The sequence below is a fragment of the Eretmochelys imbricata genome, chromosome 9 (assembly GCF_965152235.1).
Source record: "Eretmochelys imbricata isolate rEreImb1 chromosome 9, rEreImb1.hap1, whole genome shotgun sequence".
In the NCBI taxonomy this organism is placed as follows: Eukaryota; Metazoa; Chordata; order Testudines; family Cheloniidae; genus Eretmochelys; species Eretmochelys imbricata.
The window spans coordinates 77642814-77663128 of NC_135580.1; the positions used below are offsets into that span (position 1 = coordinate 77642814).

The following is a 20315-nucleotide window of genomic DNA, read 5'->3' on the forward strand; positions in this document are numbered from 1 at the left end:
TTTAAGGTGCCACTGGACTCCTCATTGTTTTTGTCCTTTTGGACTGAGCTTCTAATGTTTTTTGGGCTCCTGTAACATTTACAGCCTCAAGATAAAAGCTTGCAGTTTTGAAGAGGCCTTCCAGGGGAATTTATGGGGAAATATAAGTGTAGACAGCTACTTGGTTAGTGATAATTTCTGCTTCTAGCCACAGAGGCTGACAACACTGGACTTCACAGAGAACTTCCATTCTTCAGTGCTGCCTCCCTGGCTTCCCAGCACCTAGATATTCAAGTTCCTTTAGTCCTCCTGGCTCTATCCCTTTCCTGCCCTATGCGACTATCACCCCTTCATCTTGTGGGGGCCTGTGACAGGTCAGCACAGACAGTCCTGGCTTGGTGTACCTAGTATGGTCCATCAGAGTAGGGCTGTTCTCTGTAGGAAGTTTGTCAGAAAAGTTGCCCTCTTAGCAGAGGAGTCTCTGCTTGTCAGATGACTACCAGAACAAGGCTGCTCTCTATGCCAAATACTTTTAGACTCTTCTTAATTTAAAATGTCAGGGGTATTCCCACACAAACATGCTAATGTCCAGTTGTAGTAGTAGAATTTTATATTTGTATTTTGTATAATTTAAAATAAAAAATATAATAATGTAGTATGTATTACATGTATTGGTGTATGATTTAATCATAACCTGCCAGCCACCCTTTTTGAATAGCAGAAAGGAATGGCCTAATGGACCATTTGGTAAAGATGACGGAATCTGTGTCTGGGCTAATTTCAAGGCAGTAACAGACGTTTTAAGGTCACTATTTTGTTGTAGGTTTAGCATTTTAAAACAAGTAAAAGAATAGCCATGATTGTTTCGTTGTGCATTGCAATTTAATGTTCCTGTTCAAAATGTTCTGTGTAAATTAATTCTGTTCTGTGTGTGAATAAGGAATGTATGTGTAAAAAAAATAAGTGTGAAGGCCATCGCTGAGCCAAATATACAAGGAAGAAACCAAAAATAGACATAAGGGCGCCAGGAGGCTGCCATACACCCCTATTGAAATGTCAGAGGAGGGCAGATTAACGACTCTAAAAATAAAACAGGCACCTATCAATGGGGACAAAATAGCTGGCATAAAGAATGAGAAGGACAATTTAAAAAAACAAGCACTCGTCAAACAACAATTAATTACAGCATGACGGTGCAAAACTCATTGGTCCCAGTGAAGAAAAATCACAATATAAACAGGGTGTCTTACCATGAAACTTTGGGTTTGTCCTGCCAGCGCTTCCCCGGAGCATCGTGTCACGGCCGACAGAACCCAGCTCTTCCCTACCCGTGATCAGCCTAGCTGGCCACTAGATTGATCCGGACTCTGGACTAGTAACTATAACATCGACTAGCAGGATAGTGTGTGTGTGTATGTATGTGGTGTGATTGAATGCATATATTAATTGTTGTATCTTCAATAAATGCGGCGTATTGCCTTTTCCCCTGAAAAAGATCCCGTGTGCTTCTTATAGGCATAACACAGCTAAAGCTAGTCAGTTAAGATGACTAACATTTTTAGTTGGGGTTGGTCCTGTTTTGAATAGGGAGTTGAACTAGATGACCTCCTGAGGTCTCTTCCAACCCTAATCTTCTATGATTCTGTGATCTTCCCCATCCTTGATTCACAAAGCAACACAACATCCAGACAAGCACTCTGATTCTTACCCTCTCTCGACAAACTTAATTCGGTTTCACCGCCCACAGTGCACACATCTAGTTCCTGAGAGTCTCACTCAAAGGCCCAACCTTAACCCTGACCTCAAAATTCCTTATATAGAAATGGCATGCTTTACAATAAGTTGGTCTTCTGAGATCTGTATCCTTCTGAGGTTTGTGTTAAGGGGGTGTGTGTGAGTAATTTAGGGAAATTGGATGTGTGCATTGTGGGCGGTTGCGTGTTGGAACGGAAGGGGTGGTGTGGGACCGAGGAGTCTTAACACATTTGGAGGCTGGCTGATGTGGATGCTAATGTGGTGTGTGACCAAAATGGGTAGAGGCTATAATCTATATTTTGAAATCCTCTCAAACTGTGTGAGTGTCCTGCTGAGGACTCTCCAGTTTGTGTGCTCTGCCTTTAAAAGCTTGTCTTTCCTGCGAGAATTAGTCCTAGTTGCTTTTTGAAGTTCCTTTGCCCTAGGAGTGATGATTTTTTTCTCCTGCTGCTGCTGTGTAATGACTGTGCTCTTTGATCCAGGCTCCAAGCTCAGAGCTGATATTAACACAACTAATTGAGTCCCAGTTATGGCAGCAATGGCTGTCTGCAGAACAGCAAGGTTAATGGAGGGATCGGATGAAGGGCTCCCTACATTCTTCTGAAAATGAGCACAAGACAGGATGAATTGGGTAGTTATATTCTCCTTCCCATAAAATATCCCATATGCCCTGGAGATCTTCTGACTGACCAAAAGAGAGAAGGAAAGATTTTTTTTTTTTTTTAGTAGTTTCAAGTATTAATTTTGGGAAAGAAGCAGCCTGTCTCCTCTGTCCACCATTTTCTCTTGCTTTTCAGACACAAATGGCAAGTGAGCTAGTTCTGTTCAGGTTAAGTACACCCCAGGAGCTTGATTAGGGCTGATTTAAGAGTACCAAACAATTCCATAACACAGAAAACGAGGTGAAGGTTGCAAGTGTGTCGTTGAGTCCATACCAGTGTAGAGTGCCCAGAGTGCTCCCTGGGGGGAGAGTTCTCAGCTGTGTTTTTATTTAGTTCCCCAAGGACCACCTTGCACAGCCCCTCACAGTCAAGAAAATAATGTCTTGATGCTTTAGGTATCAAATATATTACCTGTTCACCCTTGGAGTGTAAACACTCCTCATGCTTACTCTGCCTGTCTCCCTTCCACCAGTTTTCAGGCCCAAGCGTTGTGGATGTTACTGTATAACATATTATCAAGATATAAACAGAACACTGCATTATGGGGAGGATAGGATGGGTGTTGACTTCCGCCTGAATGATACACTCGTCCTGTTCCACTCGTGCAGGACTGGCTCCAACAGCACGCTTTTGTATGTATCATCCAGTCTAGTTTCAAATGTCCCAAATTAGGGGATTGCCAACCCTTCCCTTGGGCAATGATTCTTCAAATAAATCATTGTCACTAAGTGGTTCTTGATATTCATGCAAAATTTTCCCTTTAATTATAATTTGAATCCTCCTTATTGTGTCCGTCCCCCCCCCCCCCAAATTCCTTCCCCTCTCATGGTTTACACCCTTCAGAGCATTGCATGCTTTCTCCCCCTTATTTGTCACTTAGCTCTTTTTGCATCTCTGGACATAAATCAGTCTTTCCCAGCCCCCTGATAACTGTGGTTGTTTTCTGAACACCCTCCAGTTTGTTGGTATCTTTTCGGTAATGAGGTGGCCAGACCAAGCCCAGTATTGCAGTTGCAGTCTCAAAGGGGAGTGTCGCTCATGGTTGGTATGTCTGCATCTCCTTCTATGCAGGCTATTAACATTAAAGTGAACAAAGAGCAGTCGTTAACCTAACTGGGGGATTGGCAGTGTCCCCACATGAATCTTTCTGTTCCCTTAATAGCAAATTTCTTATTCACTGTCTTGGATGTTTTGCTACCTAACTGGAGAGATTTACACCCTGTGAAAACTCAGTAAGTGCTTTCCTCCTCTTCTGGTCCCTGTGGGGCCAACAAATGACTCCGGCAGAGCATCAGGTGGAGAATTATATGGCACTTTATTCTGACATATAACTGTGCAGGGCCACCACAGAGCTTTTGTGAATGACCTTTCCCTTTAGTTGATGTCTCTTCTCTTGTTTGTTGTTTTTTTTTCTTTTAAAAAGACAATAAAGGTTTTATTTTTGTGTCCCTCTCCCAGCAGCACTTTAAAATGAACGGGTACGTGCAGTGCTCCTAGGGATAGCTCGGCGAAGATTACAGGGACTCCTCAAGGCCTTTTTTGCCCCAGCCTCATGGACTTTTCTCCTACACTGAATATTGCGGAGAACTCGAGTTTGAACAGAACAAAGATCCCAGAGCCAATTAAAAAAGAGCCTTTCTCGGTTTAGTGAGAGTACAGGCAGTGTAGCTGTTTCTCTTGATTAGGGTTGGTCAAAAATTCTCCATCTAAACTGTTTGTTTTTGATGGGAAATGGGGTTTTTGATTAAACAAGAATCTCTGTGAAGTGTCTGATTTTCGGACCAAATGTCAGTTTTTCACCAAACAGCCAATACCAGAAATATTTTTATTTGAAATGCTGTTGTGGCGCCTCCTGGGAGCTGTAATTCAATTACCTCATGTCCCTCTTTTCTTCTTTGGGCCAGGCTCCTGGCTAGACTATAGCTCCCAGGATGCATTTATGGGAGATGTGGTCCAACCAGGGAGTTTAGCACACACAGGAGACTGGGAACATGAGGAATATCTAATGGTAAGGCTAGGAAATCAAACAAGAAAATTTAATATTTTGGTATAAAATTAACTCTTCCACATTGTACATACTGTGCAGTTTGTGGCTGATATAAAATTCTAATCCACGGTATACCTGTAACAAAGAACAGCAACAGAACATATCAGAAATGTGACAGAGTTAATGTATGAGAACTCCAACATTTTGAATTTCCTGACTTCCTTGTACATGTGTATACAATAACATTGCATTAATGGTAACTTTTGCATTTCATTCCTTTTTTTATAAGGGGAGGTGAAATAATACTTTACACAGTATACTTCAGTATTTTTAGGAATGTCTTCAAAACTTATCTAAAATAACTTTTCTGTAAGTTAGGCTACTGTGACTTTGTGGGATGTTTTGCAGCTTGCTGAAGCTATAAATACAAGCTAGAAAGAAAGCCTGGATTCTTAATGGTGTGAAGCAAATGATGTGTTTCTTGATTGTCTCACCCTGACTATTCCTATTTCCTTCATACCAAAGCCGTTCCTAAGCAAGAGAGATGCTATTTTGTTAGGAAGTAGTCTCCCAATGGAAGGAGTTGGGAACCCAGTTGTTGGGCTCTGTGTGCAAATCACTGAAGGTTACGCCACAGGAATGAGCGTCTCTTCGTCTCCCCGTTACTGAGGAATGGACTAGGTACAACCTAATAGTTTCTTCCATCTCCATCTAGAATTTGTTGTTTTCTGTGAAAACAAAAGGGAACCACTTTCAACCCAAACTGGAATCTGTGCTTTTGGGTCATCTCCTTATCACCATGATCAGAGAGCCCAAGCTGAGGTGGCACACCTCTCACCGCAGATACACACTTTTAGAATTGGCTGTGGTGCTCCATAGTTGGGGACTGGAGGGAATTAAACTATTTAGAAATAGTGGAGGCAGCAGAAGGCCACTTGCATCTTCATTCCTTGCACAGGGATGGGGCTGTACTCTGTCCCTGCACTGCAGGCCAGGAGGCAGTCCATCTCCATATGTCATAAAAAGCAGACAAGTTTAACCTCCTGTTTGAGAGGTGCCTGTAAGGAGAGCCAGCAGCAGCTCCCAGCCAGTGCGCATACTTCAGGAGACCCTCCAAATATTAGCCCTCTTGTGAAGGAGGGAACTATATCCACTTGGAGCAAAGGGGTGAGCACACCAGGAGTTCAGCAGAGCCTAACCTGCTTTCCAGAACACTGCTAGGAGGCTGTTGCTGGGGCCCTCAATGAAGTGCAAGTTTCATGGGTGTCCTAGTACCTCTGTTGCCTATCCCCAGCTCCTCATGAACCAGCACTGTTGTTGTGTTCTGCCTTTCCCCACCACACTCTGGATTTTTTTATGTGTTGTCCTTAGACCTCTGCTGAGGCACCTCTAACTATTTCTCTTGTACTGTAATTGATTTTCAGTAGGTGGTGGTGATTTGTAGTGTTTTCCATGAACAAGCTAGGCAGATGCCACCAAATTTAGTTCAAATGTGCCCTAAGCAGGATTTATATTGTATGTAGGTTATTTCTAATGAGCCTATTATCCAGTGCCACACAACATAGAGTATTAATTAGTATAAAGGGCTTTTCTCTCAAGTCCTTCCAGTCTCTTGAAATATTCAGAGATCTTTATTTTGGTTAGTTTAAATTTCTGTGTATTGGTTCAAGTGCTGGAGTACTTGAACGTTGGTCTCTGGAGGTAAATGGTTAATGCACTAACTGTATATCCCCAAGCCATGCCACTATGTCTGTGCTCAGTGAAAATTTGCTGTCCCTGTAGTAAGATACTGGCTGTTGCTTAGCCCTTTGTGAGAGAAACTGAACAATATAAAGACTTGATGGAACCTCCAGCACATGCATGTTCACATGGCATCACTGACTGCCTATACCTGTTCCTGCAAAGCATACTCATGTCTTCCTTGTTAAGAGTGCATCTTCCAAGTGGGGCCCATATGGAAACAGGATATATGGGGCTTTTATGGACAAATAAGGAGGTGTGGTGATATCATCAAGCAAAGGTAATGTTAGATTGAATATTGGGAAATAGCAGTGTGACCAGCTCTTATAGTCAGTATTTTTAAAGACCTCGCTTTTGGAGTCCTCTGATTTTGAGAGTCTCAGCTTTCATTATCCCTCGTGGCTGTGTAGGAAAGCCTGAAAATGTGAACCCTGAAAGCAAACAAAAAGAACCCAAAACTTATTCATTTTAAAAACTCATGATTAAGCTAATTTTTTTTGGCTGTTGAGGGGGAGGAGGAGGAGGCTGATTCATGGTTTCTGAATGCTTGGGGTTGGCAATGTGGAAACAGTTTGTAATAGAGTGCTTAGACTGTGGGTCTCTCAAAGGAGGTGTTGGAAGGAGTGTGACTTGGGGATATTTAAAACTAGATTGGTGAAGACACTGCAGGTAACAATCTTGCCCTGTTTCTTGAGTAGGAGAATGAACTAGTTTAGTGTACCAGGTCTTTTCTGTCTCTGGTTGTTGAAAAGACCCTACTTGCTTCACTCTGCAGCATCTGTATTGAAACTTGATGGTGCAGTGACTGTTTCTGCTGACCCATTTCTATAGTAAGTTTCCTTTTAGCATCTGCAAAAAGGGTTATTGGTGACGGGAATCAGGTCAAAAGGGCAGCTGCCCCCTGCTGTTGTTGCAATGGAGACTAGAGGGACAAACTGTCTGGGAACCTGTGTGTGTGCATCGTGCATCTTTACTGTCTGCTCAGGACAATGGGGGAGTGCAGAATGTTAACTCGAGTCTGGCTTGCAGCCACCTGCTTCAACCTGGAGCCAGTACCAGCTCAGCACCAGCTTTCACTCCATGGAAGCTTGGCCTGTGATTAAAGATCTGAAAGTTCAGGCATTTTAATCCAGTAATTACATCTTCCCAAAGGGAGCCCTTAAATGTCAAGGGTTATAGTGTATGGAAACCACTCAGGCCTGTGGCATCCCTGTTCTGAGTCTCTGTGCACGGGCCTGTCCAGAGCCCTCCAACCCTGAGAAATACTATTTGAACCTAGGGATTTCTAATCTGTTTCCACCAAGGCAAGTGCAGACTAGTTTACAGCTTTTTTCTTTTGAGGAGCCATAGCATTTTCAGTAACTGGCATGTCAATCACACACATTTCTTTTTGGGTCTGTCTAGAGCAGAGATTTGAACCTGGGTCTCCCCCATCCCAGGTGAGTGCTCTAACCACTGTGCTAAAGACTATTACGGGGTGGTAGCACCACCAGTACCATCACTGCTGGCCCTTTTGTGAATGGCCAATTTCTTTGTGTCAAATTCATAAACAGTTTTGAGTCAAATCAAAATTGCATATTTTTTTTGGTTGAATAAACTATTCATCCAAAATTATTTTGCTCATCTCTAATTGCCACTCAGGGAAGTCCCCTCTCTGTTTGAGATGCACCGTACCACTGGAAGAAAGAGCACCCTGGGGACCTTGGCAGCTATGCTTTGGGGTGAGATTTATAGGCTAGGTTTGGTCTGTAGCATCTTTCCCTCTCCCACCAGAGTTCATCTAGATGCAGGCATCAATTTAATTTCAGGCTATTCCTTTTCACTTTGCCATCCTGTCCAGAACTAGTATGCTCTGGAATGTTTGTAGTCTCCCCTGGATTAGATCAGACAACTACCTTTGTCTTTGCTCTGAAAGGGTAGGTCTACAAGCACTGCCTTTGTCAGGCTGCTTCCTACTCAATGGGATGTTGCAGGCTGGGATCTGAAGACCCCCAGCCTGCCTCTCCATATTTAAAATAACAATAAAAGGCTATAGTCTGCTCTGTTTAACATACATTAGATACAAGCCTTGGTCACTTGCTGAGCTGCTGATGCTAGCCTTGACTACGGAAAGCTTAGGGTTCCCAAGTGAGTAATGAGGTAATTGTGTCTTGAGAGAAATGAAGAATTTGATGTATTAAATGTAATACACATGCTGCCTGATGCAGTTCAGGATTAGCCTTCTTGAAGGTGACAGAGGCTCTTGGTTACCGTACTGATATGGGGCATGTAAAAAGCTAGGTAGATGGAAGCAGAGAAAGAGAGAGGCTGGCTGCTCTTTTCCTTAGATTCCCAGACTGGAAAGTGAACTTGGATCCTCTGCTCCTGAGAATATCATGAGGGTGTGTGGAACCCTAGCCTTTCCCATGCTGCACTAATATGGAGTTGGGACAGGGCTGGACTGGCTTCAGTACAAATTTCTGTGGCTTTAGAGTCCCCTTCCCAGTGCAGCTGCCTCTCCAGTTTGAAAGGTGGTTCACAAACTCCTTGGCAGAGTGACAGCTCAGCATCCTAGTCCCCTGCCTGCCAGACCCTGCACAAACCTCCCGGTACTTGCTCTGGCAGGCAGTTGAATAACTGTTCCTGATCTGATGGAAGGGGCTTGTGTGCATGTGTGCTGCAGTGGGAGGGAAGACGGGCGGCAATGTCGGGAGAGGGAGAGCAAAACATCAGTACACATCAGGCTGTTACCCTACAGCAGGGCTCGGCAACCTTTCAGAAGTGGTGTGCCGAGTTTTCATTTATTCACTTTAATTTAAGGTTTTGCGTTCCAGTAATACATTTTAACGTTTTTTAGAAGGTCTCTCTCTATAAGTCTGTATATTATATAACTAAACTATTGTCGTATGTAAACTAAACAAGGTTTTCAAAATTTTAAAGTAGCTTCATTTAAAATTAAATTAAAATGCTGATCTTACGCCGCCGGCCCGCTCAACCCACTGCCAGCCTGGGGTTCCATTCACCTAGGCTGGCAGCAGGTTGAGCAGGGCCCACGGCTGGGACCCTGGCTGGCAAGGGACCAGCAGCCAGAACCCCAGACCGGCAGCGGGCTGAGTGGGGCCGGCAGCCAGGTCACCAGACCAGCAGTGGGCTGAGTGGCTCAGCCCGCTGCTGGTCTGGGGTTCTGTCCGCCAGCTCCTGCCAGCCAGGGTCCCGGCCGCTGACCCTGCTCAGCCCGCTGCCGGCCTGGGTTCGGCAGTGGGCTGAGCAGGGCCGGTGGCTGGGACCTTGCCGGCAGCAGCATGCCTTAAAACTTGGCTCGCTTGCCGTCTTTGGTACAGGTGCCAGAGGTTGCTGACCCCTGCCCTACAGCATAGCCCAGAAATGAAATAGCCTCTACAGTTATTGGTATGTGCAGTAAAGGAGGGGTAGTATCACCCAGGTAACACTGGGGAAATGGGACTCCATCTACAAGGGTAGAGGATGCAATGCCTTCTTGTTCAGCTATGCTTTTCAAACAAGGCTTTGTGGTTGTGGTTTCCTGTACACATGATTGGCTCTGCTTTGTGACCTGGAAACATCCTTAGAGATCGCACCATGGCTTGCGGAGAAAGCGACAAGTAACTTGGGTCATAGGAACTGGAGGTAGAGAAACCATCTAATCTCTTACCCTGGGCTCAGCGGGAGTTTGATAGCTATGCTCTGGTCTCCAGGACATGGAGGAAGTGTCATGAAAGAAAGTGCAAAGCCAGAAGTGGGAGGAGCAGGCAAAAGGAGTGGCTAAAAAAAATGCAGGAGTTGATTTGTACTAAAACCCTCCCACAGTTTGTGGGTTTGCATAGAATCCTGTCAGCATGTGCCTCTGAGACATTTAGGGTATGTCTTCACTGCAGGGTTAACTTGGGCTCTTACCCGGGTGTTGCCTCTAACTTTCTTCCCTGTCCACACAGATGTAACCCTTTCACCGAAGTTTGGTGCTTTGACCCTGGGGTAGCTGGCCTGGCTGGAGCTCGGGTGCTGTTTTCAGTCGGGTTAGTAACCTGCTCACTTCGCAGTGAGAGCACAGGCTAAACCTTCTGGTAGTTCTCCAGTGCCTCCCACAATTTCCCCCCATGTGCCCAGAAGGACAGATAAGTTCCTCCCCAATTCACTGTGATGGAAACAGAGCAGCTCATCTTAGTGCAATACAAAGAGCAGTGGGATATGCCCCCAGAAGTCCTAGTGACACACACACATGAGTGCAACCCCAATGAGGACACAATAACTCAGGCAGAGCTTTGCGTTTGGCCACTCGCACCCAGGTTGGATTAACCCAGGTGCTAATACCTGGGTGCTAGATAAACTCTGTAGTAAAGACACAGTAAAAATTCCCCTGCCTGATAGAGCTTTCGGAAGTCTGGGGAGGACCTGGGAAGGAGAGGGAAACTGGTATGATGGCCAGGACTGGCACAGGTGAGGCGATGGGGAAGGTGGGGGGAATCTTAATGGGTTGCATGGGACAGAAGGAACCTATTGCTGAAAGAATAGTCATCTGTGATAATTTAGTAAAAATGTAAAGATAAATTCACTAGACAAAGTGTGTTGGTTCCACTTCCCTCTGGATGTTGGTGAAGGGCTGGTCTCCATCTTGTTGCCTTGTCCTTAGCTCATTAGCTGCCTCGTATAGAGAGGCCCAGGCTTTCCTGTGGAACTGATGAAGCATGTGTATGGATTTTCTCCCAAAGAGGGCAGAATTTCAATCCTGACTCTCCCTGATCCTGCAATTACAACAAAACCACAGCCCAAGCTCTTCTAGAGGGTTTTGTCCTTGTCTGGGTGTAGTCGGGAGTCACGTCTTTTTCTTTTTTTAAATTTCCCATGATGTGCTCTCGCACTGTTCAGAACAACCAATGGAGAGGGAGAGTGCATGGAGGAGGCAGGCAGTGGGGTTGCTGTGATGCAGCTGTTTTTTCCTTTAACCATGAGATCAATAGGAGCTAAGAGTGGGGAATCTACGTCTTTCTTCTTAGCATCTGGCTAGATAATGGGCTCTTTTCTTGGAGTGTAATTGCCCCAGCCTTCCCTTCCCAAACTGCAGGGCCACTTGTGGCTGAAGAGCATAATGTTCCTACACTTGGAGCTTCTCTTAAGCTCTCTGAGGTGGGAGCTCATCAGATCTTACTCTGCCCAGGGGAGGGGGAAATCATCTTCTTAAAAAGAAAAGAAAAACATTGTGACTGAAAGCAAAGGCCCTAACTGAAGGCTATATAAGGGCTCCTGGATGTTGGACCCACACAATTCTGGAGAAGAGGAAGAGGGATTGCAGAGCCAGATTGCGAACTGTATCTGTGCTGTGTTTGGCTGCACCTAGCGTCAGGCTGTTGTACACAGATGGCAGAGTATTTAAGAATAATAAAAGAAAAACTGTTTGGATTTGCAACAGTCTCAGTATGTTGATTGTGCATTGGGGCCCAAATCATAACAGAGATCTGCTAAAGGGAATCGTGAGAGAAATCAAACATCTTATTCCATCCAAAGTTGACCAGTTAAAAGACCCCTGCATCTGTCTGCCAACAGGTACGCCTTCCATGGCTTCAGATCCTCCCAAATCAAATTGTTGTACACCATTTAAGCATTTACACTGGAGAGTAAGACATGACCAGCTGATATGAGGGAAAGGCCCCACACAGAGGATATTCCTGCTGCTAGTAGCTAGACACAGGAAGAATCCTGTGTATCTGGATTCTCCTAAACCTCCACCTGGTATGTTAATACCCCATGTACTAGCCAATTGGTGAGCTTCAGCCTTCTCTAAACATTCTATTTGTCGTGTGCTTAGAAGCCATAAGCATGCTCTATCAACAGCTCAAGCTCTGCTCACAGCTCTGTATTAGCGGAGTGTTTCTCCTAAATTGATTAGCAGTGATGTAGTTAACAGCATTGACATTACATTCTTATCGCTGAGTCGGAGGGTTAACTCTCCCTTGAGATGAATGGAGACCTCTAACAACTCTCCAAACCAAATGCTAAACTCATGAAAAGAGAGTCTGCACAGGGGAGGCTCCCACTCCCTGCTCTGGCAAATGAAGGAAAAATCCTGCAGAAATTGATGTGGCTACAAGAAAATGCTGGTATGGCCAGTGCCACTAAGGCTGGCTTTGCTGAGCTCCTGCTTATACTAATTAAGGGACCTTTGCCTACTGCAGCAAAAAGCATGGTGGGGCATGATACTAATCCAATCTCCTCATCACAGCTGCTGCTGCTTTGGCTTGAGGATGTGGCATTGATACTCTTGTGGAGAGGGCATGGTTGTGATGCTCATCACAGCAAGGCCATACAAACGCACCATGTAGTTGAATGTCTACACGACTTAGAAATACTCTGTGGTATGCACTTCCCTGCCATAGCACTAGCTCCTTGTTGTGGTTTACACTGGCACATCAAGTTGATCTCCTTCCCGTACTGGCTGCTGATGGTGCTTCTTAGGAAGGGAGTGGGGCAATTTGAGCTCTTGCTCCTGCTTTCACCATGCCTGCCAATGTTCTCTTTGGTTCCAGAGAGATAGCTTGCACCCATCTTTTCCGTGAGTCTTTTTCTCTGTCAGGAGCCACTGCCTTGTCTCTGGTCGGTGCAATCTTGTGCAGCTTTCTCTGGCTATTGTGCTCCTGTTTCTAAAGGGCTAGATCTAAGGACCAGAGCAGAGCACCCCATGGACCTGGATGGTTTTCTCTATAATAGGGTAAAAATTGATAGGTGGAGAAAGGTATCCAACAGTTTTACATTTTCTTTTGTTTCTAATCCCCCTTTCTTCCCATAAACCAGTCACAAGTGGGGCAGGGGGAAGGAGTGTTCCTTGATTTTTATCTTAGAAAATATCTTGCCTTGTGCCCACCAAAGATGAACTGACTGCTATGGGTGTATGGAATACAGTTTACACTTGCCGCGTTCCCATAGCCCCATTGCTTGTAACGGTAGGCTAGGGTGTGTGTAGTTTCCTGTATGTGAAACTGTTTTAGAATTATGCTTTTGGCCATTAGTCAGTTCTGTTTTTATTCTGGACCCTAAACACAGAAGAGTGAATGGGTGTGCGGGCATCTTTCCATCTCCATGGCATCATAGAGTCTGTTAGGGTGCCCACTGGCTTGTCCTGTACCCTCCAGCCATCTAAATAGGGTAACTGCCCTGTCTTCCCACAACAAAGGGGAAGTTCAGGATTTGTAGGTCAGATGATTTCAAAGAAACCTTTTTGCTGTTTGTGAGGGGAAATGAAATGAACTCGCCTACACCGTTCTCTCATTTGCCTGCTCGTCAGTTCAACAAAGAGTCCTCATTATGGGCCTGCTTGTCTCACTAGTGACCCTTTGTTTTATTGGGAACCCTGTCACTCCTCTGTATGGAACACAGGATGTTATTGTGTATGTTGATTATAATTTCTGATATGCAAAAGTTGAGTAGTGGACTGAGTTGACAGTTCTCAACATCGATAGTAAATTGGTAAGAGTGGGCTAGAGGCCGGTAACACTGATAGTCTTCTAGAAAATCTGAAGCAGATAAAGGCCTGACCTGAATTTACATGGCAGGGTGAGAAGGCATAGAGGGAACCATATCTCTTCTTGATCCCATAGGTGCTGGGACTGGGGGTGCTGCTGCACCCCTTGACTTGAAGTGGATTCCATTATATACAGGATTTTACTGTTCGGTTCAGTGGCTCTCAGCACTCCTGCCATAAAAATTGTTCCAGCACCCCTGCTTGTTCTGGAGCTACCCATTTCTCCTGACAGAGGAATTATCTCCCTAAAATGCTGCTGTGAGGGGTCTGAGTTCAGGGCCTGACCAAGAGATGGAAATTGTTAGCATGGTTCTCAAAGGGAAACTTCCCCGGCCCCTCCATCCAGTTGACTTAGGTCTGATGGTGACAGAGCACTTAATGAAACTAACAGCCTGTGAATCCCAAACACACAGTGAAATAAGACTTCAGGCAGTGACGAGTTGGTCGTCTGGGAAATTGGTGCCACAGGAGGGTTATCAAGGCACCCTGTGGCTGGATAACTTTCTGATCACTTATAACATTTGTGGTTATTTCATATTAAGGAAGTATCTGATCACCTGCTTCAGAGTATCAGCAGATTCCTGTGGGCTCATCAGGCAGTTCCCCTTCTCTGTGCAAAGCATTGCACTGTTAACTAGGTATACTAAGGAAGGCCTGTACCTTCCTGTGAATCACTGTTTATTGATTCTGACCAAGGCACCAGACTGAACAATCCTGGAACCCTATTTGTTTGGGTTGGGTCACTAGGAAAGAGACCTTGTTTCAGGCCCTTGCTACTACCCATAACATCCGAGCTGAGATAGAATCAGATTTGTAACCCTAAAGATTCCCTTGCGTTCCTGATGTGTTTATTCCAGTCAGCCACATGTCATCAGTTTCCTGTGTTTCCCCTTAAAATAAGACTCTTTGTACTACAGAGGGAGGGAAGGGCTCAGGCCTTTCACAAACCTCCTATCCTCTTTTGGCTATTAAATATGCCATGGTACTCTGTGCAGGAGTTAGGGATGGGGATTAGCCCAGATATCCTGGCCAAATTCTGTTTTGCCCTAGTATGGCTCCATCCATATAACGGACGGGTCGGGGATCAGAAGGCAAGGCGAAAAGATCCGTATCAAGGGACTCCATTTCCCACCCACAGCATCCACTCTTGGAGGGCCAGGATTATCCTGGGGCACTATTCTAAATTCAGAGACACAGCAGTTTCTCTTTTGATAATTATATGGTGCTTGTTAGGGTGGTATACAGTCTAACCAAGCGCCTAACTACACATGACTCCCAGTCCTAGCCGCAACACAGGCAGACATATCAGAGCTGTTCCAGTCACGAGAGGAGGCTCTTGAGCATGTTGATATGTCATTTTCTTCTCCGTAACAGCAAGAGGTGTGTGGCTTACTTCACTCCCACAGGAACAAAAGAGACTTAAAATCTGCACAGACCAAAAAAAAAAAAAAAAAGTTAATGTGAGTTTAGCTGACTTCTGCCCTGAAATTATAGTCATTCGAATCCATTGGGGCTCTGAGTTTACATTCTTTGATGCACAGTGTGTAATTATATATGTATAATTTATACTGTGCATACATACATGTTCCTATCAAACACCTCAAGCAGTAAGGGGAATTATCTACTGGCGGTAGAGGGGGCGATGAAGGGCCCATAAGCCTTGAGGATGAGGTATGGGTGATGAAGGGCCTGATTCGGAACTGCTTCCTTATCATGGGAAACACTGTCTTTTTAAGTGGCCCTGACGTTGCTGTTAAACAGCCACTTTCTCTTCTGCGCTCAGAGATGAGTGCGTTCAAGTGGTCTGTAAAGTAATTCCTGTGTGTACTGTACTTTATTTGTATGAAATGGTTGCGAAACAAAAAATAACCAGTAAAGCTTTATTCCTGGCAATAAAAATGTCTCCCAGATTCTTTTATTTATGATTTGCTTTATGGTAGAAATCAACTGTAATTGGGGCCTCATTGTGCTAGACACTGAAAAAATATATAGTAAGATACAGTCCCTGTCCCAAAGAACTTGCATTGAAGAAGGCAAAACAAATAAAAGGTGGAGAAAGGAGGTGGTACCTTGTTTTACAGATGGTGAACTGTGGTACAGAGAGATCAAGGAACTTGCCGTGGTCTCTCAGTCTATGTGGCAGAGTCTGGGTCCTGAACCCAGATCTTCTCCATCTCAGTCCTGTGCTTTAACTGAAAGACCATCCTTCCTGACTGTATGCTGAATTGTCTATACTTCATGTGTGGAGTGCCTCCCCCAATCCTTCTTTAAAAAAAAAAAATTAAGGAAAAACTTGGTGTAATAGCATCTACTGTGACATGCTCTCAGGTAAACATTTTCAGGGCTGCAAGTCCTCAGGCTTCAGAGCATAAACTCAGCAGCAGCTGGGGGCACGAAGAAATCCCCCCTGAACCTTCTAGTATGGGTGGGAAGAGGTGAGTGAGTGTGAGCGAGAACTGTCTCCTTCCTCTGCGGCATCTTCTTGAAGCCATGCTGCACAGATGGACCAGTCTTATCAAGTGAGAGGAGGAGGAGGAGGAGGGATAATCCAGTTCTAGACAGACCACTGGTCTGTGCTGCTGTAGCAGCCCATATTCCAGACATCATCTGAGCTCATCAAGTGCTGCGCTGTGCCTCTTGGAGGAGAAGCTGCTATGGGGCTGGGGCTGGAGCTGGGGACTGGGTCAGAAGGAGACAGCGTAACAAGGAGGGGAGAGAGGACTGTAGACCCCATTCCATGAGGCAGCTGGGGTCTGTCCATCAACTGCCACTTTTCTGAGCAGTAGCAGCCCCTTTAAGTGTTAGGCTAGTGCCCCAGGCTGCTCAGAAAGCCATTAACCAGCCTTAAGAGGGGGAGGGCGACAGGTTGGTGAAAAGAACATTTCACGTTTTGTCCTCATGGGGTTAACAAGCTCCCTATTAAGGGGAGACAAAGTGATGGAGAGAATCTCTCTGGTTTATGGCTTGGAAAGTTTAGCCTCCGGAGCATTCCTCTCTTCCAGTACCCTGCTGCCTCTCTGCAGCTTTTATCCTCATTGTGCTATGGCTGTGGAATGGGAGCCTTGGCCTTTGTCAGATTCGGTTTCTCATTTTTCCTTGGAGTACAATCTAATTAGCAGCTCAGCAACCAGTTCAAGCAGCAGGATAACTATTTTAATGGGCTGGAGGTTTGAGTGAGTGGAACTGGGGGGTGGAGCAGCTGGGATTTGGAGAAGACTACAGAAGACTAGAGTTCGGTGTATTAAACATTTACTGTGTGCTCAGGACTGTAGAATGAGGAAGCCCATAAATATCCTGACCGAAGGCTAGAAGTGGGGAGGGAGGTGAGAACATTGTGGAATGAATGCGCACATCAGGAGAGAGATGGAAAATGTTACTAGGACTCATATAATACTATTTTGTAGCCTAACTGGCTCCTGCTCTCAGGAGGTTTTCCTGTTATGTTTTCTGAATTTCTTTGTTCAGTTTCATTCTCTTACTCTGACTGTAAACAGAATTTTGCGACGGTAATGTTAGGAGAAACCCTCAAGGTTTTTCTTGGGACCTTTCTGAACAGCTAGCCTGAGGTGACCAGCCACTGAATAAAGGTCTAAAGCACTGCATCCCACTGCTTAGCAAAGAGAACACAGCTGAAGAGACATGGAGAGCCCCCTGTGTTTCTGCAGCGACACAAGCAATCCTCTTTAAACTGCTCCCCATTCCTTTAGGTTACCTCAGCACAGACATGAGATCAGAGTAACTCTTGAACCACTCTTTTTGGGGCACCACCCCCATGTTAATCTATGCCTCTTTCCTTGCCTTCTTGAAGACCCTTCCATTTAATAAATGCTCTTTAACTGAGTCTTCTTTTTCCCTGTAGCCACTTCCAATGGGACTCTGGAAGGCCTGGAGAACAGAGAAGGTGGAGTCTGCCAGACACGCTCTATGAAGATTGTCATGAAAGTGGGGCAGGGTGAGTCACTCCAGTCGTCTGGAGTTTTCCCATTGGACATGAAATCAGTATTGAAATGAAATGTGCTACGTTTTACATAGCCGCTGTGCAGTCCAGGCTTGCTGAGATGTGCTAGCAAACCCTTCTTGGAAGCTTGACAAAGTATCATTGGGACAGCAGGTTTGCAACTCCCAACACTACAGGAGGCTTCTCATGAAGGGACTGAGCTGGGCAGGACTGAAGAACTGGTGTCTTTTGGTTGAGTTGTTTATCTTAATTGTGACATCATGTGGGGAGTGGTGAGGAAGGAGCTAGTTTGATGTCTTTGTATTTGATCACTAACTTATGTTGATCAATTCTATAATAAATGTTATGGTGCCCAGAAGCCTGTGGCTCATTTGATGCTGTAAAATACAGGTGATGATGATGCCTTTGGGTTGCTCCATTTTTGCTCCAGGCATACTGAAGAAACTGAGAGAGAAGACGACCTATGAAGTCCCCTGTAATCCAGGGGGCAGTGCAGGGTTGTTTCCTACACTTTATTTTCCAGTGCCCCAGACTTCCCACTTCTGATTGTGAATACCGCCCGCCCCTGTCCCAAATGATTAGAATGTCGTTTAGATAATGAAGAGGATTAAATCATTTGAGTTTAATGAAGAGGATTAAATCATTTGAGTTTAGCAGCCAATCATGGTTCAAGATTCTGAAGCATTCATGGCCTTATCTGGGAGGGCCCATGCAACAGATATTCTGATTGGCTGCTAATGGAATGAGCTGTTTCCATCTAATTAAATGTTCCATCATTACTTTCCCACAAAAGGGTGGTCTCTCCAAAACAGAGATCTAATTGGAATTATTTTTTTTCCCTTTTGTGCTAACACTTTAGAAAGTTCAAGCAACTTTTTATAGCAGCCTCTTCCTCTCTAGGCCCAAAGTGGGGTTACTGGCTATAGTCTGGCATGTTGATTAGGGAGTACAGGGCAACTGCTGTTTGAGCAGTGACATTTCCCAATTGTTCAGCAGAGTTTGAGTTTTAGGGTCCTGTTTTGGCCAACATTTGTGCACACACAGCATTATGAGCCCAAGTTACAGTAAGTGTCAGTTCCACCCCACCTTGGTTTTATCACTTCGCTGGAAATGACCTCAGACTCTGAGATGGATGGTCAACTGAAACTGGTTTGATCTGTGATCAGGCAGAATCCTCCAGCTTCCTCTGTGCCGTACATAAAGGGGGTTGCCATGTTCCCCATTGCTGGGAGAACAAATCTGAATGTTGGATACTGCAGGTCCCTAGAAATAGCTGAAGTTGTTTAGCCTGTGCTGAATTGGCCTGTTCTCAGTTCCTGCCTAATATATAAACTAGACACAACTTTCAAGTCTGAACTATTCTGCACCAAAGTAAGATGGCAAAAACTGCTTTCTGCAAGAAAATCCAGTTCTTAAACTAAAATGGGGGCTTCCTGTCTCTCCCCACCTGTCCCATTATTGAAGTGAGCGAGAGATGGCCATCAGAAGGGAGAGCTAGAAATTAGGGGCTTCCCCTCTGAAATAGCTCCAAGCCAGGGGTTCCTCAAACCATAGCAGTCAAAAGGCACATTGGCAAATTGCAAGAAGTCCAATAGTTACTCCTAGTTTGCATAAAATGGAATTTATTGCAACCAGTCAGGAATAGAGGTCCTAGAAGCCACGTTGCCCAGACTAAGAATTGCATTCTAGCAGTTGCAGTTTCTGCAGGCCATCCTCAAGGAATCCATGTTCTGCAGATAGCCGACTCAGGAAGCTACAACTAAACCTTGGGCATTCAGCGTCAACAGTTCAGGTCACTACTGCTTGAGCTAACAGAGATCTGGCAGAAGCGTTATCTTCTCTGTGGGATAGATCCTAAAGGGGATAATGCATCTACCAACACAATGCACTAGATGCTCATCAATATTAACAATGAAGGTGGCTGTGGGTCTTGTTGCAAAACCCACTGCATTGCATAGGGCCCTGGGCACCCAAGGCACAGGTGGCTGTTCCTCCATTGACTCTCCTTTGAGCAGCCCCCTGCATATTTGTAGGCAATATCACTCTGTCGTTTTGTGGCCCTGGACCTTTCAGTGTGTTCAGGGGAGAGTGATTTTGCCCCTAATACTAATGAATTTCGCCTTCTGTACTTTGAGATATTCTGGGAGTGATATCACAGCTTCATCCAAATGGTGTTTCTGGAGCTGCAATTTAATTCCAAGAGGAACCACATGGCCCAGTCTCTTTGGCCTTCTATGAGCTTTCCCAGTGCATGCTGGGATTCTACAAGGAGGTCATGGCTCCTGGCATGGAGAAGGGGCAGCTGTGGGAACAGGGCTGAGGCACCGAATTCTTTCTGACATCTGATGCTTCCTTGGGAAATGCCCCCAGAATAAGGGATTGTAGTGCAGCCATGACCTATCTGAGTCCTTTAAATGTGCTCTGCTGTGTAATTTTTTCTGATGGCCGAAGCTCTCTGAAAACATCCTCCTCTTCCCAATCTGTGGAGTTCTTCTGGGCCCCAGTGATGCCGCAGGCCTGACTCCAGCTCACTCCCTGGATGCAGAGCTCAGAGTGGCTGCTTTTCGTTATTTTGTTTGATGTTGTTGGAGCCAGTATTTATAACAAAACAAAAGGAATAGTGCTGCTGCCCTGGAAAGTTAGATTCCTTTGTGTTCGCTCAGCTGCCTTTGTTGGAAATATGCGCAGACCCATGCACTGGAGCTCAGAAGGAATCTTAAAAAAACC

General features: G+C 45.1%; 1 protein-coding gene across 1 annotated transcript in view; it reads left to right on the top strand.

Annotated features, from left to right (window-relative positions):
- Nucleotides 1-20315, top strand: part of EFNB1 (ephrin B1) — a 125817-nt gene that overhangs the window by 99085 nt on the left and 6417 nt on the right. The window contains exon 3 of the mRNA XM_077826667.1: nt 17490-17582. Coding sequence (XP_077682793.1) covers nt 17490-17582 — 93 coding nt within the window. The remainder of the gene's footprint in view (nt 1-17489; nt 17583-20315) is intronic.